The 23,395-nt window shown below is 44.1% G+C and overlaps 1 protein-coding gene across 1 annotated transcript; it reads right to left on the reverse strand.

Moving 5' to 3' along the window:
* Nucleotides 1–23,068, reverse strand: atl1 (atlastin GTPase 1; the record flags this gene model as incomplete). The annotated part of the gene is made up of 15 exons (XM_084181698.1): nt 1–126; nt 603–617; nt 4,612–4,890; nt 5,941–6,093; nt 7,224–7,295; nt 9,342–9,398; nt 9,781–9,908; nt 10,343–10,481; nt 10,816–10,908; nt 16,530–16,586; nt 16,782–16,832; nt 17,118–17,222; nt 19,269–19,403; nt 19,941–20,191; nt 23,035–23,068. 15 exons carry the CDS (start codon nt 23,066–23,068, stop codon nt 1–3), a joined length of 1,695 nt encoding a protein of 564 aa, XP_084037824.1.
* Nucleotides 23,069–23,395: the final 327 nt, after the last annotated feature.

Consider the following 23,395-nt stretch of genomic DNA (forward strand, 5'->3'; position numbering starts at 1 on the left):
TCAGTTCCTCTTCCTGGTGGGTTCCTCAGGGGTCTCGCTCCCCTCTACGGGAGCCTGGGGGCCAGGGAACGCATGGTGGTACAGGTGCCTGTGACTGGCTGCAGCGGTATACAGCTTATATAGAGCCTGGAAAGGAGAATAAGAGAAGAGAAGAGAAGAGAATACAGGAGGAAGAGTAGAGAAGAGAAGAGAATACAGGAGGTAGAGAAGAGGAGAGGAGAGGAGAGGAGAGGAGAGGAAAGGAGAGGAGAGGAGAGGAGAGGAGAGGAGAGGAGGGAAGAAGAGGGGAGGAGAGGAGAGGAGAGCAGGGAAGAAGAGGGGAGAGGAGAGGGGAGAGGGGTCGTCACTATCTGGCTAAAGAAGAGGGGAGAATTCTACAAATTAACCATTGTCAGAATGCTAAAGTTCATTGGTTTCAAATGTGCAATATGGCGAGATACAGAAAGGGTACATCCTAGGTCAAATTTAGACCTATACAGAGCCTGAACAACAGGAGAGAGAGAGGGTGCATTTGGGACTTTAACCATTATTGGAATGCTCAAGATAGACAGGAAAACATACAGTAGGCTTATACTGACAACTCCTCCCCCAGTGTCACTTACCTCATTGGTGCTTCCCTGTTGCAAAACATGGAGCGAAACAGAAGACAGTCTTAGACAAATAATACAAATATCAAATTTAATATAAATATGAACATGTTATAAATATTTGTTTCCTTCAGCTCAAACTCTAAAAGCTATACATTGTGATCATTTCCAGACGTTGTATTGTTCGACACAGTCATATGTGTGTATGTCGCCACCTAGTGGTTTGGATGCTCTATAAAGTCTTTATACTCTAGGTCAGGGGTCTTTTCTAGCATGAGAGCTACTTTGAAAAAGATGTAACGTCGCGAGCTACTCATTTTTTTTCTAGCTTTCAAATAGGCCCATTCTTCTCCTCTCCCCTGCAACTCTTCCCCGGGTCCTTAGTGTACGAGAGAAAGCAGTGCACTATGTGTTCTGTCAATAGACCTGGTCAAATAATGGTTCATAAACAATATTTTCCCAAATTGTTTTCTCTCCGTTTAATTTTTCCTGACTTTAGATGTTTTTGTTTTCCATTCTCAAAATTACATTAGGGAAACAACAAAATGGGATGTTCTGTGTAATTCCCCTTTAATTGTCCATCTGGCCCTTTAATTGTGCATCTGGCCCTTTAATTGCGTATCTGGCCCTTTAATTGTGCATCTGGCCCTTTAATTGCGTATCTGGCCCTTTAATTGCGCATCTGGCCCTTTAATAGCGCATCTGGCCCTTTAATTGCGCATATGGCCCTTTAATAGCGCATCTGGCCCTTTAATTGCGTATCTGGCCCTTTAATTGCGCATCTGGCCCTTTAATAGCGCATCTGGCCCTTTAATTGCACAGCTAGTGAGTGAGGAATGTGCCAGTCCAGTGATGGTTCTGTACTGCTGCTGCTCATTCCATGGAAAAGTTCGCAAATAAAAATATAATAGATACTTCTGCCAGGTAAACCTACTTTGCAGTCAACATTTAATTGAGAAGGTGTTGGGGGAAGTATTTCTGTCAACCCACAAGACGGTTATCACATCAACTGGCTACACACTGAGAGATAGACAAACGCCTGCACCACACAGACAGAGAGGGGCAATATTGCTGGAAATTAATTGGCAGATATTGTGTTAGGTTTGGCTTTTTTAAGCCAATAGTGGCTACCCAGGGGTGGGACAATGTCAATGTTGCTGTAGTAACTTGACAAGGAATGCCCACACGCATTTCAATATTACTTTCCTTTACTTTCAACTTAAGAAATAAAAGGTGTACAGCCATGTACAAACGGTACAGCAAAACGATACAGCCCACGCAACATGTGGTAGAGTCGCATTGTACAGATCCGACTCTGGGTGATGACATCATCAAAGGGAAAAGGTCACGGTCAATGCCAATGCCAATAATAACCATGCACACATGAATATTAATCATACTATACTGCAGGTATGTACAATCCATATTCAATGTAATTGTTTATATATAGTGTCCACACTATAACAGTTGCGTTGATTAGATGGTAGCTGGGAGCTTGCAGTGTCCGATACTTGTGAGATTTGTTTGACAGTTTGCGGCGGAACACGTGATGTACTTTCAGAATTGTTTGGCGAGCTACTCATAGGTAGTCTGCCAGCTACTGGTAGCTATCTACCCGTTGGAGACCCCTGGTCTAGGTAAAACTGGGGTATTCCTTTGCCCTGAGACATGGCTGGGCACCTCTTTGGAGTCTACGGCCATGTCTCAGGGAAAGGTTTCCCTGTGGTCTAGGAGTCCTTTAACCCTATCTGTCCCGAGACCCCAGCAGAAAATCAGCTTTTCATTTATCTGACTTTCATTTATCTGCAAGTCCAGCCCTTTTATTTAGCCTCACAATTAAGTGTTTTACCATTTTCTTTCCAGGACGAACAGGGCTACAAGTAGAACAATTTCACATAAAAAGAGTTGCATTCATGAGTCAATAAAATAAAATAAGGTCCGCCAAAGCAAAAACCTGATAAAAATGAATTTATATGAATGCTGTAAGTACAGAAATTGTTTGCTCACTGGGAAGTGAATGTCCAACTAGTCAGTGACCACCGTGGGGAGTTTGTGACAGCAACTATGAGCTTATTACAGTATTATAGACACTAGGATCTTCTATGTAGAAGAAGCCCTTACCTTCTAACGACTCAGTATTATAGACACTATGTCCTGGGATTTCCTGGGATCTTCTATGTAGAAGAACCCCTTACAGTATTATAGACACTATGTCCTGGGATTTCCTATGATCTTCTATGTAGAAGAAGCCCTTACAGTATTATAGACACTATGTCCTGGGATTTCCTATGATCTTCTATGTAGAAGAAGCCCTTACAGTATTATAGACACTATGTCCTGGGATTTCCTATGATCTTCTATGTAGAAGAACCCTTTACCTTCTAATGACTCAGTATTATAGACACTATGTCCTGGGGTTTCCTATGATCTTCTATGTAGAAGAACCCTTTACCTTCTAATGACTCAGTATTATAGACACTATGTCCTGGGATTTCCTATGATCTTCTATGTAGAAGAACCCTTTACCTTCTAATGACTCAGTATTATAGACACTATGTCCTGGGGTTTCCTATGATCTTCTATGTAGAAGAACCCTTTACCTTCTAATGACTCAGTATTATAGACACTATGTCCTGGGGTTTCCTATGATCTTCTATGTAGAAGAACCCTTTACCTTCTAATGACTCAGTATTATAGACACTATGTCCTGGGATTTCCTATGATCTTCTATGTAGAAGAACCCTTTACCTTCTAATGACTTAGTATTATAGACACTATGTCCTGGGGTTTCCTATGATCTTCTATGTAGAAGAACCCTTTACCTTCTAATGACTCAGTATTATAGACACTATGTCCTGGGGTTTCCTATGATCTTCTATGTAGAAGAACCCTTTACCTTCTAACGACTCAGTATTATAGTCACTATGTCCTGGGATTTCCTATGATCTTCTATGTAGAAGAAGCCTTTACAGTATTATAGACACTATGTCCTGGGATTTCCTATGATCTTCTATGTAGAAGAAGCCTTTACAGTATTATAGACACTATGTCCTGGGATTTCCTATGATCTTCTATGTAGAAGAAGCCTTTACCTTCTAACGACTCAGTATTATAGACACTATGTCCTGGGATTTCCTATGATCTTCTATGTAGAAGAACCCTTTACCTTCTAGCGACTCAGTATTATAGTCACTATGTCCTGGGATTTCCTATGATTTTCTATGTAGAAGAAGCCTTTACAGTATTATAGACACTATGTCCTGGGATTTCCTAGGATCTTCTATGTAGAAGAAGCCCTTACAGTATTATAGACACTATGTCCTGGGATTTCCTAGGATCTTCTATGTAGAAGAACCCTTTACCTTCTAACGACTCAGTATTATAGACACTATGTCCTGGGATTTCCTATGATCTTCTATGTAGAAGAACCCTTTACCTTCTAACGACTCTTGTGTAGCCTGTGAGTGTCATAGAAAGCTTATAATCATTTGTAGCTCAAACCATTCAGATGTTTCTGCAAAAAGACCAGGCCCCCTCGAGCCCTTTCGGGCGTCCTGCCCTTGTCTCACAAAACCGCTCTAGCTCAGCCACCATTAAATCACACAGACTAATGGTTGGTATCTACGGATGCAGAAGGAATATATATACGAATCCAAATGGTACAACCCAAACACATCATGTTTAAAAGTGGTTAGAAATCCAAAATGCACCGGCGTTATAGTGGGACTCATTGGGTTAAGGTGCTACATCCATGAGATAACGTTGTAGAGTACATGGTCAGAAATAACATTCTGGGTCGACTCAATAGGAGGTGAAGTGAGGTGACAATGTCCTAAAATGGCCACCTTATCCACTGTGACACACTGAACTTTCCCCTTGGTGCAGATCTTGGAATCAGCTTTCTTTCCCCCAATCGTAACTTTAACCATTAGGGGGGGATTCTAAACTGACCCAAGGTCAGCGTCTAGGCGCAAATTCACGCTACTCATCCTGGCTATATATAAAGTAGGTTCTGGGGACTTACCTGGTCCCAGAGGGCTCCAGCCACCTGGTCGATGACCTGGCCCAGCTCACGGTACTCCCCAGAGTAGCGGATGTAAGCCCAGGTACACAGGGTGATCAGCGCCAGGCCCAGAATCATATTACACACGCTGGCGATGATGTCCACCCCCACGAAGCCCGTGATGCCCGCCACCACGTACATGATGAAGATGACCACGAACAGCGTGGCCGGGGTGCGGGCGGCGTGGAAGATGTTCTTGGAGTCGTTGTGCTTGATGTACTGGACGAACACCTCGTCCACCTAGAACAGGGTTGGTTATGTTTATTTAGGGTTGCAAAATTCTAGTAAATTTCCAGGGAATATGCAGGATTTCTGGAAAACCTGGGAATTTTGGGAAAGCAACCTTAGTTTAGGTGATTGGTTCCACTTCCCAACTAGCACATTTGGTTCCTTGGAAGTTCTGGGAACATACGTTTTTTTGGTTTCCAATTGGTTCCGGGAACGAAGCCATACGTTTCCTGACCGGTAAAACTGAATATTTTTTAAACATCCTGAGAACGGTAGTGAAAATGTAGCCTGTTCTGTGAACGTACATTTTTAGGTTGCAGAGAGGTTCTGAGAACGTTTTACTATGGTTCCCTGAAAGTTTTCCTGGGAGGTTGTATTAACGTTCTGAGAATGGAAATGAAAGGTTATTTGAAGATATTAAAAGTTCTCAGAACATTATTTAACTAACACTGCTAGCGTAGGTTAACTGATTTAAACTCCAAGCACAGATAAAACATTAAAACACATTTATTATTGTGGCGCGGCGTTAGTGAGATTCAAACCTATGATCATCTGTTCTCTATCCATGAGTCCTCTGCACCACCAGGATGGAGCTAGCTTGCAATGTTTTTTTTAAACTCATACAAATTCTTCATTCTGCACCATTCCCAGAACCTTGTGGGAAGGTTGTATGCAAAATATCCATAGGACAACCAGGCTCTCACCAAACTCAAAGAAAAATATGGTTCTCAGAACGTTATGTGCTAGCTGGGTTTTGCCACTTGCCAAATATGTATTTATCGGGCGGGTTCAGGGCACAGATTAAGCCTAATCCTTAGTCCAGGATTAGGCTTAATCTGTGTCCGGGAAACTGCCCCTCAATGTTTATGTATTCAGGTTGATTGTTTGAAATGGTGAATGAAGCAGAGGTGAGTCAGACGTACACTCACGTGATGCGGTAGCCCTGCGTCTTTGCGACTTCAAATCAGTGTCACCTGACCCTCGACCCAAGAGGGAATTTCCTATTGGGCTAATGGTTAAGAAAGATGTTGGTTTCCCAAGCGGGAGACCGGGGTGACATACTTCTCCCTCTAGTTGTAGCAGGTAGCGTCGGCTGAACTCCTCCCCTCCCATCTTCTTGACCCCCCGGAACACCTGGAGGGCTTCTTCTCTGATGTCACTTTGTCTGGCCTGGAGCTCTGCTGGGGCCAGGAAGGGCCGGTCACCACCACACACCTGGAGAGGGGGGGGATTAGATACCTTCACACACCTGGAGAGGGGGGGGGGGGATTAGATACCTTCACACACCTGGAGAGGGGGGGGGGGATTAGATACCTTCACACACCTGGAGAGGGGGGGGATTAGATAACTTCACACACCTGGAGAGGGGGGGGGGATTAGATACCTTCACACACCTGGAGAGGGGGGGGATTAGATACCTTCACACACCTGGAGAGGGGGGGGGGGATTAGATACCTTCACACACCTGGAGAGGGGGGGGATTAGATACCTTCACACACCTGGAGAGGGGGGGGGGGATTAGATACCTTCACACACCTGGAGAGGGGGGGGGATTAGATACCTTCACCATAGTGTAAAAATAGAGCAGTGGTTCTTAAACCTCTCCTCGGGGACCCCCGGACGTTTCACAATATTGTTGTAGCCCTGAACTAGCTGACCTGGTTAACCTCGTCAAGGGGGTTAACCTAGTCAAGGGGTTTAACCTAGTCAAGGGGTTTAACCTAGTCAAGTGGTTTAACCTAGTCAAGGGGTTTAACCTAGTCAAGGGGTTTAACCTAGTCAAGTGGTTTAACCTAGTCAAGGGGTTTAACCTAGTCAAGTGGTTTAACCTAGTCAAGTGGTTTAACCTAGTCAAGGGGTTTAACCTAGTCAAGGGGTTGATGATTAGTTGACCTGGTTAACCTAGTCAAGGGGTTTAACCTAGTCAAGGGGTTGATGATTAGTTGACCAGTTGAATCAGGTGTGCTGGCTCCGGAGTAGATCAGATACATGGAACGGCTTGGGGAAAAGAGGATTCACTCTTCAGGAGAACGACTATTGGCCGGGGGGTGGGGGGAGCAAAAGCATTTCTGGATCCGGGAGGGACAACAGTAGGTCTCAGGAGGTCTCAGGAAGGCAGCAGCATTAGAATTGTGGTCCTCTGTAGCTCAGCTGGTAGAGCACAGCGCTTGTAACGCCAGGGTAGTGGGTTCGATCCACGGGACCACCCATACACAAAAATTTATGCACGCATGACTGTAAGTCGCTTTGGATAAAAGCGTCTGCTAAATGGCATATTATTATTATTATTATTATTATTATTAATTGGAGGTAAGTGAGAAACAGAATAAGCTGTGCCTTCATACCTGCTCCATCTTCTTGTTGTACAGGTCCCTGGCTGCTGCCACTGCTGCCAGGTTGTTGGCCTCTGCTGTCGCCTGAGGAAGAGAACAAAACACAACAGAACACATGTTATATCTTCGTCAGGAATGTACGTGTCATAATGCATTGTAATGCGGTAAGCCTTGGCTTGCGTGAGCCGGAAACGGCTCATTGGAGCAGGAGTCCATCTCCTGTTTTTGCCTGTGCTTAGCTCTATTCCGTTTCTTTTTATCCTAAAAAACTCCCCAGTCCTTGCCGATGACAAGTATACCCATAACATGATGCAGCCACCACCATGCTTGGAAATATGAAGAGTGGTACTCAGTAATGTGTTGTGTTGGATTTGCCCCAAACATAACACTTTGTATTCAGGACATAAAGTTAATTTCTTAGCCACATTTTTTTGCAGTTTTTGAATGTTTTTATTCTGTACAGGCTTGCTTCCTTTTCACTCTGTGTCACGTTCGTCGAGTACAGGATTGGACCAAGGTGCAGCGTGGAATGCATACATGTTTATTGACTAAGTTCACACCCGACAAAACAACAAAAGCAACGTAACGTGACGCTCACAATGGCTACACACAAACAAGAGTCAAGATCCCACAACGTAGGTAGGCAAAATGGCTACCTAATTATGATCCCCAATCAGAGACAACGATCGACAGCTGCCTCTGATTGGGAACCACACCCGGCCAAACATAGAAATATATAATCTAGATCTACACATAGATACCTAGATATTCACATGGTAACCTCTAGCATTCACACCCTGACCAACCTAACTAAAGAATAACAGGCTTTCAAGGTCAGGGCGTGACACTCTGTGATTATGTGGCTTGCGACAGCAGCCACATTTTAAATATTGTACGAATTATTTCAGACTTATTATTATAATTATTTGGAATGGTACCCCTCTTAAGAGGAGATAAGATAGAAACGCCATTCACACTTTAAAACGTGCAGCCTGATCTGCATTAGGCTGCTTGCATATATGTTATACTTTTTAAACTATTAAACTTTTTGTCCTTCTTTTTGTACTCCATCCACTTTCATGGGATTTCCCCAAATTTCTAAAAGGCCACATTGTGATATCATCACTTCCATTATTCCATTCACTGTAAATGCAACAAATGCAACTTTTGACACAAAATCTTCCTCTGCTTTTCAAATCTGAATTTGGAACAAAAATATTTATTCCGATAAAAGTAACAGCTGTTTTAGTAACCGCATCAACAACATTTTTTGGAACTTTTTATAAACAACTGACATTTTTACCACTGCTTTTTCAATCTGACAATAGATTAGGAATAGCTTCTACCAATCAATAGATAAAGCTGTTTTAGTAACCATCAACTGCTTTCATTATAGATGCAGTAAGTCATGTCAGAAACTAGCAGATACATTACTTACCAACAACAGCTGCAAATTCCAATAAAACTACATCACGTTTTGAAGTTCACTAGTGACCACAACAACTGACCACACAACTACTGAACCACACAAGTACTGACCACACAACTACTGAACCACACAAGTACTGACCACAACCACACAACTACTGACCAAAACCAAACAATTACTGACCACACAACTACTGAACCACACAACTACTGACCACAACCACAATTACTGACAACAACCACACAACTACTGACCACAACAACTTGCCAAAACTACTGACCACAACTACTGGCCACTACCGACCACCACTACCAACCAAAACGACTGACCACAACCACACAACTACTGAACCACACAACTACTGACCACAACTACTGACCACAACTACAAGTGCCAAGCAGAGGCATTTTGGCCCATTTTACAGTCTTTGGTATGACCCGGCCGGGGACCGTACAGTCTTTGGTATGACCCGGCCGGGGACCGTACAGTCTTTGGTGTGACCCGGCCGGGGACCGTACAGTCTTTGGTATGACCCGGCCGAGGACCGTACAGTCTTTGGTGTGACCCGGCCGGGGACCGTACAGTCTTTGGTATGACCCGGCCGAGGACCGTACTCCCAACTTTCCAATCTCAGGGAGGACGCTCTAACCTCAAGGCCACTGAAATGCATAATGCTGCCAGACAAGGAAGTAACTGTGTACCTGCAGCATGGACTTAGGGTGTGGCAGCTCCTCACCCTGGTAGATTTTGATGTATGCCTGAAATAAAAAAAGATAAGGTCACCTACATTTTCATGTTTCTTAACAAAACTCAAACATACAGCATCATATAGATGTAGGTATATACAGCATCATATAGATGTAGGTACATACAGCATCATATAGATGTAGGTACATACAGCATCATATAGATGTAGGTACATACAGCATCATATAGATGTAGGTACATACAGCATCATATAGATGTAGGTACATACAGCATCAAAGTTGCTTTTCAATATCATCTCTTTTCACTGAGGAAGACTTTATTTTTAATTGTGTGGAGCTAATAGGTCATGCAGTCGAAGTGAACGTTTGTTGATGCTCATTGTTACGCCATCTCTTTTGATCAAAAATCAAGATCAAAATCTCTGTCTCTGACCTTGAAGTACTCCAGCAGGCCTCTGCAGGTGATGTTGCTGCCGTTGATCTCCTTGACATCCAGGTTCTTGGGACTCAGCAGCCACGGGACCAGGATCTGCAGGTTGTTGATGAACTCGCGGTCGATCTCTAAACACAGGTCAGGGAGAAGAAGAGCCGTTATGTATCCGTAGTCCCGTGTAGCTCAGTCGGTAGAGCGTGGCGCTTGCAAAGCAACGCCAGGGTTGTGGGTTCGATTCCCACGGGGGAACCAGTATGAAAAATGTATGCACTCGCTAACTGTAAGTCGCTCTGGATAAGAGCATCTGCTAAATGAGTAAAATGTAAATGTGATGCTACTGACCCTGTTCTGCCCCGAGCTGGGCGTGAACCAGCGACCCTCTGCACACAACTTAGGGAGAGGCAACATTAGCCGAAGAGGAGGGCTATACAAAAACACACTTCTTGTCATGGTGTGATAACTTCCTGACCTTTTCTATTATATGGAATTCGATCAGACAGTTAGTGTATATTTTGTAGGAAACGAATGTGTATTAAGACTAGGTGATCGTGGTGTAGTCTACCTTTGAGTCTGCCGTCGAAGTTGGGGTTGGTGGCCACTTTGAGGCCGGGGTGGGGCATCAGGAAGCAGGAGATATTGGTGAAGCAGGAGTGGATGTGTTTACGAACGTTCTGCAGCTCCTCATGCTGGTTCTCAGAGATCTAGAACACAGACACACATCAACCACAGACACAGACACACATCAACCACAGACACAGACACACATCAACCACAGACACAGACAGACACAAACACAGACAGAGTCACAACCACAGACACAACCACAGTTGGATGTCAAGGGGGCGATCACAGGGATCTGTACGTTTCTTTGGATGAAAGCTTATATTATTATTACAGCTTACATGATCATGTAGCATAAATAGCACCCCTTTTACTTTCAATTAATGACAAACTGTTAATATAACTGTTGTTGTTGTTGTTGCTGCTATCTTTAGATGAACCACTATAATCATTGTTACATCTGTAACCTCTGACCTTGAGCCTCTTCTCCAAGAACTTCATGCCTCCTTCCTGTCCGTAGCCAAACTCGTAAGGGAAACTCCAATCCCGGACCAGGAATATCATGGACTGAAACAACACACAGGTTCACTAAGTTACCATGCAGTAGGAAGTAAAAGGTATGAGCTGACGTATTCCAAAAATGTATGTAGAGGTGACTAACGGAGAGTCCCGTGTAGCTCAGTTGGTAGAGCATGGCGCTTGCAACGCCAGGGTTGTGGGTTCGATTCCCACGGGAGACCAGTATGTAAAAAAATAATATATATATATGCACTCACTAACTGTAAGTCGCTCTGGATAAGAGCATCTGCTAAATGACTAAAATGTAAACATGTAGGTCTATGTTCTTATGAGTCTAATGTAATAAAGTAAAAAAGAAAGAAGGTGCAAAGCAAAATGCTACCAAAGTCGAGAGCATCTACAGCGCCTTCAGAAAGCACCCCTTGAATTTTTAAAAATGTTGTAGTGTTACAGCCTGAATTTAAAATTGATTAAATTGAGATTTTGTGTCACTGACCTACACACAATACCCCATAATGTCAAAGTGGAGATAGCAGCAACACCATAGTACCCTCCAAGCTCATCATTAAGCTCGAGGCCCTGGGTCTGAACCCCGCCCTGTGCAACTGGGTCCTGGACTTCCTGACGGGCCGCCCCCAGGTGGTGAAGGTAGGAAACAAAACCTCCACTTCGCTGACCCTCAACACTGGGGCCCAACAAGGGTGCGTGCTCAGCCCCCTCCTGTACTCCCTGTTCACCCATGACTGCGTGGCCAAGCACGCCTCCAACTCAAACATCACGTTTGCAGACGACACAACAGTAGTAGGCTTGATTACCAACAATGACGAGACAGCCTACAGGGAGGAGGTGAGGGCTCTGGGAGTGTGGTGCCAGGAAAATAACCTCTCCCTCAACGTCAACAAAACAAAGGAGCTGATCGTGGACTTCAGGAAACAGCAGAGGGTGCACCCCCCTATCCACATCGACGGGACCGCAGTGGAGAAGGTGGAAAGCTTCAGGTTCCTCGGTGTACACATCACTAACAAACTTAAATGGTACCCACGCAGACAGTGTGGCGAAGAAGGCGCAACAGAGCCTCTTTTTTTACATTTACATTTTAGTCATTTAGCAGACGCTCTTATCCAGAGCGACTTACAGTTAGTGAGTGCATACATTTTCATACTCAGGAGGCTGAAGAAATTAGGCTTGGCACCTAAAACACTCACAAACTTTTACAGATGCACAATTGAGAGCATCCTGTCGGGCTGTATCACCCCCTGGTATGGCAACGGCACCGCCCGCAACCGCAGGGCTCTCCAGAGGGTGGTGCGGTCTGCCGAACGCATTACCGGGGGCAAACTACCCGCCCTCCAGGACACCTACAGTACCCGATGTCACAGGAAGGCCAAAAAGATCATCAAGGACATCAACCACCCGAGCCACTGCCTGTTCCCCCCACTATCATCCAGAAGGTGAGGTCAGTACAGGTGCATCAAAGCTGGGACCGAGAGACTGAAAAACAGCTTCTATCTCCAGGCCATCAGACTGTTAAATAGCCATCACTAGCACATTAGAGGCTGCTGCTGCCTATTAAAATCACTGGCCACTTTAAGAAATGGAACACTAGTCACTTTAATATTGTTGACATATCTTGCATTACTCATCTCATATGTATATACTGTATTCTATACTATTCTACTGTATCTTAGTCCATGCCGCACTGTCATTGCGCGTCCATATATGTATATATTCTTAATTCCATTCCTTACTTAGATTTGTGTGTATTGGGTATATGTTGTGAAATTGTTAGATATTACTTGTTAGATATTACTGCACTGTCAATTCGCTACACCCGCTATAACATCTGCTAAACACGTGTATGTGGCGAATAACATTTTATTTGATTTTATTTGGAATTATGTTTGTAGAAGTTTTTTCACATTAATTAAAAATGAAAAGCTGAAATGTCTTGAGTCAAGAAGTATTCAACCCCTTTGTTATGGCAACCCTAAATAAGTTCAGGAGTAAAAATGTGCTTAACAAGTCACATAATCAGTTGCATGGACTCACTCTGTGTGCAATAATAGTGTTTAACATGATTTTTGAATGACTACCTCATCTCTGTACCCCACGCATACAATTATCTGTAAGATCTATCAGTCAAGCAGTGAATTTCAAACACAAATTCAACCACAAATACTTTTTCAATGCCTCATGCTGTGGGGAACAATGTAGGGCACCGATTGGTAGATAGGTAAAATAAAACAAAAAAGCAGACATTGAATATCCCTTTGAGCATGGTGAAGTTATTAATTACACTTTGGATGGTGTATCAATACACCCAGTCACTACAAAGATACAGGCGTCCTTCCTAACTCAGTTGCCACAATACTAACCTAAATGACAGAGTGAAAAGAAGGAAGCTTGTACAGAATAAAAATATTCCAAAACATGCATCCTGTTTGCAATAAGGTACTAAAGTAAAACTGCAAGAAATTTGGCAAATAAATTAACTTTATGTCTTGAATACAAAGCGTTATGTTTCGGACAAATCCAACACAACACATCACTGAGTACCACTCTTCATATTTTCAAGCATGATGGTGGCTGCATCATGTTATGGGTATGCTTGTCATCGGCAAGGACTAGGGAGATTTTTAGGATAAAAATAAACTGAATAGAGCTAAGCACAGGCAACATCCTAGAGGAAAACCTGGTTCAGTCTGCATTCCAACAGACACTGGGAGACAAATTCACCTTTCAGCAGGACAATTACCTAAAACACAAGGCCAAATATACACTGGAGTTGCTTACCAAGATGACATTGAATATTCCTGAGTGGCCTGGTTACAGTTTTGACTTAAATCGGCTTGAAAATCTATGGGAAGACTTGAAAATGTCTGTCTAGCAATGATCAACAACCAACTTGACAGAGCTTGAAGAATTTTTAAAAGAATAATGTGCAAATATTGTTCAATACAGGTGTGCAAAGCTCTTATAGACTTACCCAGAAATACCCACACCTGTAATTCTAACATGTATCGACTGAGGGGTGTGAATACTTATGTACAGTGCATTCGGAAAGTATTCAGACCCTTTGACTTTTTCGACCTTTTGTTATGTTACAGCCTTATTCTAAAATGGGTTAAATTGTTTTTATTCCACATCAATCTACACACAATACACCATAATAACAAAGCAAAAACTGTTTTTTAGAAAATGTTTGCAAATTTATAAAATAAAATAAAAACGGAAATATTACATCTACATAAGTATTCAGACCCTTTACTCAGTACTTTGTTGAAGCACCATTGGCAGCGATTACAGCCTCGAGTCTTCTTGGGTATGACTTTACAAGCTTGGCACACCTGTATTTGGGTAGTTTCTCCCATTCATCTCTGCAGATCCTCTGCAGGTTGGATTAGGAGTATCGCTGCACAGCTGCACAGTCTCTCCAGAGGTGTTCGATTGGGTTCATGTCCGGGCTCTGGCTGGGCCACTCAAGGACATTCAGAGACTTGTCCCGAAGCCACTCCTGCGTTGTGTTGACCGTGTGCTTAGGGTCGTTGTCCTGTTGGAAGGTGAACTTTCGACCCAGTCTGAGGTCCTGAGCGCTCTAGAGAAGGTTTTCATCAAGGATCTCTGTTCTTTGCTCCGGTCATCTTTCCCTCGATCCTGACTAGTCTCCCAGTCCCTGCCGCTGAAAACCATCCCCACAGCATGATGCTGCCACCCCCATGCTTCACCGTAGGGATGATGCCAGGCTTCCTCCAGACGTGACACTTGGCATTCAGGCCAAAGAGTTCAATCTTGGTTTCATCAAACCAGAGAATCTTGTTTCTTATGGTCTGAGAGTCCTTTAGGTGCCTTTTGGAAAACTCCAAGCGGGCTGTCATGTGCCTTTTACTGAGGAGTGGCTTCCATCTGGCCACTCTACCATAAAGGCCTGATTGGTTGAGTGCTGCAGAGATGGTTGTCCTTCTGCAAGGTTCTCCCATCTCCACAGAGGAACTCTAGAGCTCTGTCAGAGTGACCATCAGGTTCTTGGTCACCTCCCTGACCAAGGCCTTTCTCCCAACGATTGCTCAGTTTGGCCGGGCGGCCAACTCTAGGAAGAGTCTTGCTCTAGGAAGAGTCTTGGTGGTTCCAAACTTCTTCCATTTAAGAATGATGGAGGCCACTGTGTTCTTGGGGACCTTCAATGCTGCAGAAATGTTGTGGTACCCTTCCCCAGATCTGTGCCTCGACACAATCCTGTCTCGGATTTCTACGGACAATTCCTTCAACCTATTGGCTTGGTTTTTGCTCTGACATGCACTGTCAACTGTGGGACCTCATATAGACAGGTGTGTGCCTTTCCAAATCATGTCCAATCAATTGAATTTACCACAGGTGGACTCCAATCAAGTTGTAGAAACATCTCAAGGATGATCAATGGAAACAGGATGCACCTGAGCTCAATTTCGAGTCTCATAGCAAAGGGTCTGAATACTTATGTAATTCTGTTTTTTATTTTCAATACATTAGCAAACATTTCTCAAAACCTGTTTTTGCTTCATCATTATGGGGTATTATGTGTATAATTTTTTTAAATCCATTTTAGAATAAGGCTGTAACGTAACAAAATGTGGAAAAAGGGAAGGGGTCTGAATATTTTCCGGATGCACTGTAAATTAGATATTTCCTTATTTCATTTTCAATAAATTAGCAAAAGTTTCTAAAAACATGTTTCAACTTTGTCATTATGGGGTATTGTGTGTAGATGGATGAGGGGAGGGGGAGAAAAAAACGATTTAATCCATTTTGAATTCAGCCTGTAACAGGTTACAGTTATAGTTCCTGCTGTGGTAAACTGAAGTAGCCTTGTTAAACCAGCCTTATCTTTTTCACAAATGTGAGCACAGCGTTGAGTCTGGTTCATAGAGGTAGAGGTAGATAGAGGGCCTTTCTTTGCATCTGTTTGATTGATAGTGGATCTGTTTGATCATCTGTGACAGCATTGGCAACGCAATTGTTTTTTTCCCCCCTCAATTTTAAAGTAGTCCATTTCTTCTTCTACTACTTGTACGAGTCAGTAAACAAACTGAAAAGGGGCATACTGCCACCTGGAGGGTGTTGTCTGAACAGGTATAAAGCCACGGTTGGTGATTTACTTCCTCCTGCAGTTATGGAATGTTTACGCAGGAGTTACATTCATTGGCTGATCCCTCCTGATGTGATCCTTTCTTAACCCATAGGAAGTTCTACTCAGTTGATTACTTCAAACTGGTGAAAGTCTTGGTGCTGCCCGTGCTAAAACAGGCTTTGGAGAGATGGAGGGGTAGAGAGGTGGAGAGATGGAGGGGTAGAGAGAGATGGAGGATTGGAGAGATGAAGGGGTGAAGAGATGAAGGGGTGGAGGGATAGAGGGTTGGCGAGATGGAGGAGTGGAGAGATGAAGGGGTGAAGAGATGAAGGGGTGGAGGGATGGAGGGTTGGTGAGATGGAGGGGTAGAGAGATGGAGGAGTGGAGAGATGGAGAGATGGAGGGGTAGAGAGATGGAGGGGTAGAGAGATGGAGAAGTGGAGAAATGGAGAGATGGAGAGATGGAGAGATGGAGAGATGGAGGGGGGCACTAGAGCTGTCTATCTAAGTCTATGGTGTATTTGCACAAGGCTAGAACTGAATAACAGGACGGGAAATGTCCTACCTGGAATGGTTTAAGGAACGTCTCCTCCATGGCAAGTCTGCCATACTCAGTGAAGAGCTACAAACGCCACGAAGAGACAGGACAAGAAAGAACAATTCTACATTGATCACAATCAGGAATTTAAAGTAAAGTGAATTTATTTAACATGTTAAGAGAAACAGTTCATTTCTGGGTGTCATCGTCTATCCGAGTGTCTCCGCAGTAAAAGACCTCAGTGATACTGTAGGTGATGTAATCAATCCGTCTACTTACCTGCAAGTGTTGAAGATCATCCTCCTGCACATTCTGGGAGATGTTGTACACCTGCGAAATTAGATACAAGTGCTTGAAAGTTATGACATTTTCTACAAAGCTAATCCTGGATGGCACAGAAGATCTACCCTTGTGTTTATGTTCAAATACAGTGGTCCTCTGTAGCTCAATTGGTAGAGCGTGGCGCTTGTAACGCCAGGGTAGTGGGTTCGATCCCCGCGACCACCCATACGTAAAAAAAAAAAAATGTATGCACACATGACTGTAAGTCGCTTTGGATAAAAGCGTCTGCTAAATGGCATATTATTATTATTATTAGATCCAAAGCCATTGTACCTGCATGGAGCTGATCATAGTGCTTAGTGCGAACACAGTGGCTGAATCCCTCAACGTTGACTGGCTGTCAAACGTTCCCTGAGTATCCATCAGTAGAACTGCCACCTGAGGGATGAGACAGGAGAGCATAACTCTTCATTCACAGGAGAGCATACCTCTTCATTCACAGGAGAGCATACCTCTTCATTCACAGGAGAGCATACCTCTTCATTCACAGGAGAGCATAACTCTTCATTCAACAGTTTAACAGGAGAACATAACTCTTCATTCACAGGAGAGCATACCTCTTCATTCACAGGAGAGCATACCTCTTCATTCACAGGAGAGCATACCTCTTCATTCACAGGAGAGCATAACTCTTCATTCATCAGTTTAACAGGAGAACATACCTCTTCATTCATCAGTTTAACAGGAGAACATACCTCTTCATTCATCAGTTTAACAGGAGAGCATATCTCTTCATTCAACAGTTTAACAGGAGAGCATATCTCTTCATTCAACAGTGTTAATGTTATTACAGTTTAACAGGAGAGCATACCTCTTCATTCAACAGTGTTAATGTTATTACAGTTTAACTACGCTCATGAGGAATTCATAAGTGATATTCTTTAAGAATCAATTGGTATGTGCAGGTAACTGCCAAAATAAAGAACACACACCGACATAAAGTGTCTTGATAAGGCGTTGGGCCATCACGAGCCGCCAGAACAGGGCGTTGGGCCATCACGAGCCTCCAGAACAGGGCGTTGGGCCATCACGAGCCGCCAGAACAGCTTCAATGTGCCTCGGCATAGATTCTACAAGTGTGTGAAACTCTATTGGAGGGATGCGACAACATTCATCCATGAAAAATTCAATCATTTGGTGTTTTGTTGATAGTGGTAGAAAACGCTGTCTCACGCGCTGCTCCAGAATCGCATATGGTTACCTATTTTTCATGCTCATCAAACCATTCAGTAACCACTCGTGCCCTGTGGATGGGGGCATTGTCGTCCCGAAAGAGACCACTCCCATCAGGATAGAAATGATTCACCATAGGTTGAAGGTGATCATTCAGAATGGCTGTGTAGGCCTATTTATTGGCTGTTTACCTTGTCCTCTAAGGGGCTGATTGGACCTAAACCATGGCAGGAAAATGGACCCTGCACCATAACAGAGCCGCCAGAACCCTCATTTACTCAAGTGTTTGCTTTATTTTGGCAGTTACCTGTAAATGTAATACAACGGTCTGTATGATACATTTAGATGATGAAAAACGTCTGTAAAAATCACAGATTGGGCCTTTTAAATGTAGTCGTCATACAGAATCTAACCATAGGGCTCTGGTCAAAAGTAGTGCACTACTCTCTGGTCAAAAGTAGTGCACTACGCTCTGGTCAAAAGTAGTGCACTACGCTCTGGTCAAAAAGTAGTGCACTACGCTCTGGTCAAAAGTAGTGCACTACGCTCTGGTCAAAAAGTAGTGCACTACGTTCTGGTCAAAAAGTAGTGCACTACGCTCTGGTCAAAAGTAGTGCACTACGCTCTGGTCAAAAGTAGTGCACTACGCTCTGGTCAAAAAGTAGTGCACTACACTCTGGTCAAAAAGTAGTGCACTACGCTCTGGTCAAAAGTAGTGCACTACGCTCTGGTCAAAAAGTAGTGCACTACGTTCTGGTCAAAAAGTAGTGCACTACGTTCTGGTCAAAAAGTAGTGCACTACGCTCTGGTCAAAAGTAGTGCACTACGCTCTGGTCAAAAGTAGTGCACTACGCTCTGGTCAAAAGTAGTGCACTACGCTCTGGTCAAAAAGTAGTACACTACGCTCTGGTCAAAAGTAGTGCACTACGCTCTGGTCAAAAGTAGTGCACTACGTTCTGGTCAAAAAGTAGTGCACTACGCTCTGGTCAAAAAGTAGTGCACTACGCTCTGGTCAAAAAGTAGTACACTACGCTCTGGTCAAAAGTAGTGCACTACGCTCTGGTCAAAAGTAGTGCACTACGCTCTGGTCAAAAAGTAGTGCACTACGCTCTGGTCAAAAGTAGTGCACTACGCTCTGGTCAAAAGTAGTGCACTACGCTCTGGTCAAAAGTAGTGCACTACGTAGAGAATAGGGTGCCATTTTGGATGCAACCAAACAGTGACTACAGGTCAAAGGTCAGGCTCTGGTACCTTGCGTCCATCGGGCTTGTCCACCAGGAAGACTTCGCTCCAGATCTGAATGCCTGTGGTCTCCCTCTCAGATCCACCCCTCCAGGAGAATCCTGTCAGAGGTTCCTCTGCCTCCCCCAGCCACTCCTCGGACGCCTGGGGAGTATGGACACAGATGTAGCCCAGCATGAGTCCACACGTAGATACAGGCCAGCCAATGATATAGATACAGATGAGTGAATTCAGAGACAAAACGCAGGGAATGACAGCACAGTTTAATGCTTCTGAGAATAGACCAATACTCCCCAAAACCTAAATCACACATCATCCAATAATCTTAAATCATCACATTATGTCACCGCAGCACACTGATGCAAAGTTTACAGCCATGTCTCTTTCACGCTGAGAGAGATGGGTCGTAGCTGGGTCAAGGGGCATGAACCCCATGCCAGTCCCAAAAGCCAAGTATGACGTCACTGTTGTTCGCTGAACAATGCCACTTCCTGTATCACCAGCTCACACTGGGACTGGGTCTTGGAACCTCTATCCCACAAACACGTGACCACCCAAACGTCTTAGCCAACTGCGCCACCGAAAAGCTAGTCATTTGGCGGCGTGGGTGGAGACATTTCAAGCTGAGGAGTGAGGTTACCAATCCCCCATCATTTACACAAGCATGACCTTTGAACTCACATGGCTGTACATGTAGCGCAGCATGAAGTCCATGAGGAAGGACTTTCCCTTGCGGAACGCCCCGGCCACAGATATGGCCACCACTTCCCTGTTTTGGACCTCTTCGGCCAATAGGATCCGGCTCAGCGCCGCCTCGTCCAGCTCAAAGGTATGGTCGTCCTTGACAACCAGCACCTGGATGGGCCGCGCCCTTCCATCAGGCTCCTCCTCCTCTGAGCTCCAGTCGTAGGTGGCTTTGTCTGTGAAGGACCCTGTCACGTGATGGTAAAATGTAAAAAATGAAAGAATATTGCACATCCTACGTTGTAATGCTCCCAAGTGCGTCTGAAATGTCTCTCTATTCCCTGTTGACCAGAGCCCTGCTGTCTGCGGTGCTATTTGGGACGCTCTGGTCAACAGTTGTGCACTATGGGAAACAGGGTACCATTTCTGGCATAACTGCACACCCTATAATACCCCCCAGTTATCTTTTGACGAACCAACATTAGGCACCCAATGCCTTCCTCGGAGGGGAAATGGGAAATGGAGACAGACTTTCTAGCCTATAAACAGGGAAAGAGTAAGCTGCAAAGAGGATGCCATCAAAGCGCACAAAATTGATAATTTAACTAGTTTACAGACATAGTCTAATTTCATTTCAATTGATATACAGCAGGAAACACCACCCGCACAATACACCATTCACAGTATACTGTACGGGAATGTAATTCAAATACGGAAATGACAATAACCTTTAGTAATGACAGGCCGTGTAAGAGGTTTGCTGATCCCATAATAGCTATCTGTCCGGTGGTTAGCAGATCAATACCATCTTATCCCATACGCTGTTTCCCAAAAGGCACCCTCTTCCTTACATCGTGCACTACATTTGACTAAAGCCCCATGTGCCTTGGTCAAAAGTAGTGCACTACATAGGGAATAGGGTGCCTTTTAGGGTCCAACTATACTGTAGCTGAGATGTTAAATCAAGTAAAGATGAATGGTTCACTTCAGAACAGAGCATGGACTGCATCCCAAATGGCACCCTATTCCCTACAGTATAGTGCACTACTTTTGACCAGGGGGGATGCAACCCTAATCAAAAGTAGTGCACTACAGAGGGAATAGAGTGCTATTTTGGGATGCACCCCATGTGCATTTGAGAGAGAGAGAGAGAGAGAGGAGAGAGAGAGAGAGAGAGAGAGAGAGAGAGAGAGAGAGAGAGAGAGAGAGAGAGAGAGAGAGAGAGAGAGAGAGAGACGGAGAGAGAGAGTGAGAGAGAGAGAGAAGGAGAGAGAGAGTGAGAGAGAGAGAGAGAGAGAGAGAGAGAGAGAGAGAAGAAGAGAGAGAGAGAGAGAGAGAGAGAGACGGAGAGAGAGATAGAGAAGCTTTCCGGGCAGGCAGTGACTCAGTCTGCCTGCAATCTGCCTGCCTCTCCACAGTCTCCAGAGGCCTGGTGGTTGTGTAGGCCGCAAAATCCTAGCTAGTCTAGTGCACTTACAGGGAGAATACAGAGGGGCATAGAGTCACGGTATGGTGTTGGTGGCTGTCTATCGGTGTGTGTTTGGTTGACAGTAGACAACATTTCATCATGTTCTTTCCTTGAAGTAATGTCTTGGGTTAGCATGAACAGGTTAGCTGGCTGCTAACGCAGATAAGGCTTGATAGATAGAACACCTACTCTCTCTCTCTCTCTCTGACAAAATCTCTAAGGATATCTGATCATCACCCACAACCACTCCAAGCTCTAATTCTGCATTTGTAAGATCAGATGACGTAAGAGATGAGAGATTCGTGTGACATAACAAACATAGCAAGGCTGGTCCCAAATGGTACCCTGTTCCCTATGTAGTTACATACTAACACCATGGACCCTGGTAAAAAAAAAAGTAGTGCACTACATAGGGAATAGGGTGCCATTTGGGACGGAGACTCATTAATGCTAAAACGGACTAATACTGTAGGCGGGAAAGGAAGGGACTGTTTTAAAGCATTAAAATGAATGAAGGGTGCAGAACACAGTTAATAATTTAAAACAGTCCTATCCTCCTATGTTTCTCAGGTCTGGACTAGACTGGGACATTTATTTATTCTCACTAACAAAGGCCAAAGCAAAAGCAATGACGCCTGTCCTAAATTAACAGACAAACGTCTTTCTCTCCACATAAATGCTACGTCCCAAATGGCTTCCTATTCCCTATGTAGTCCATTACTGTCGACCAGGGCCCATAGGGAAATAGGGGGTCATTTGGGACAGAAACCCAACACACCCAACCAACCTCCAGACTAGCTGCTCCTTGCTCCTCCTGCCTCAGAGCAGCTTCAGAATCAGTAGAGAAGAGTCTAGGTCTACTCTAGTGTTAATGTAACTGAGTCAATGCTCATTACTGCTCAGTTCTCTTTGATAATAAGCAATAGCATTTCATGCCACCCTATGGCTTCCAAACCAGTCATCTTAGCTATCATAATAAGCTACATTATGTTGAATACCTGACAGCTTTTAGTCTGTCTAATGATGATGGTTGTAACAAGCTAATTTGTACTATGTGATAACGGCCCCAAATGATACATGGCACAGTTGGTGTTTATCAAACAGATATGAGGAAAAACACCAATAGAAAAACAAAGAGATACATGTCGATAGCTGTGAGTGAAATGTAATGGTAAGGACGATGCCATCTGTTTGCTTCAGGTCCACCCATACCCCCTATAGCCTGTAGCATTGCCTTGACAGGTATTTAATGATCCAGTACTGGTTAATTCTAGATCTGTGTTTGTACTGCTGTCTTTCGTTATTCTATGCCAGAATAATTCCAAGGGTGCGTGGATGGGGATGCCAAGACAGACGCCGCACTGGCCTGTAGAGTGAATATAGGAGACGCTTGGCTTGGGTTTACATTAGTTTATCAGCGGGGCCAGCGTTTCTGCGGTGGTTGAGAATGAAATAGATATATAATAACGATTTGTTCTGACAACAACGACTGCTACATCACGATTCATGCACAAACATCCCGTCAGCTGCATTTCTGAGACTCTCCATAGCCTAGTGAACCCCTTATGTATGTGTTTCTACAGATGACCAATTTAGTCATATTCATAATTATTAACCACTCACCCCAGCTGTCTCTGTCTTTACGGTTTCTCGCCATGGTGTTCCTTTCTGTTGAATGTACGTGCAATCCTAAACGGCTGTCATGTAGACACCGGAGCAACGGGAGCACCTCTTCAATCCGTCACGGAGGAGGATGCTCATAAAAGGGAGGATGCTGAAGCTGACGGGAGTTGGGTGTGCAGTATTTGTATCAGCCGCCAGGGGATGCTGTTTCAATGTTATTCGTTTTGTTTTTTACGGACGTTTCAGATAAAGGATACTGCTAACTAACTCTTCTTCTCCGTTACAGTTGCTTGCTTGTTTGCATCGCTAGGTGGCGGTAGTTGCACATCAGTTCTCAGAGGGACAGTCACTACGTCTTGAT

Source organism: Coregonus lavaretus, assembly GCF_964263955.1.
Source record: "Coregonus lavaretus genome assembly, chromosome: 18".
In the NCBI taxonomy this organism is placed as follows: domain Eukaryota; kingdom Metazoa; phylum Chordata; class Actinopteri; order Salmoniformes; family Salmonidae; genus Coregonus; species Coregonus lavaretus.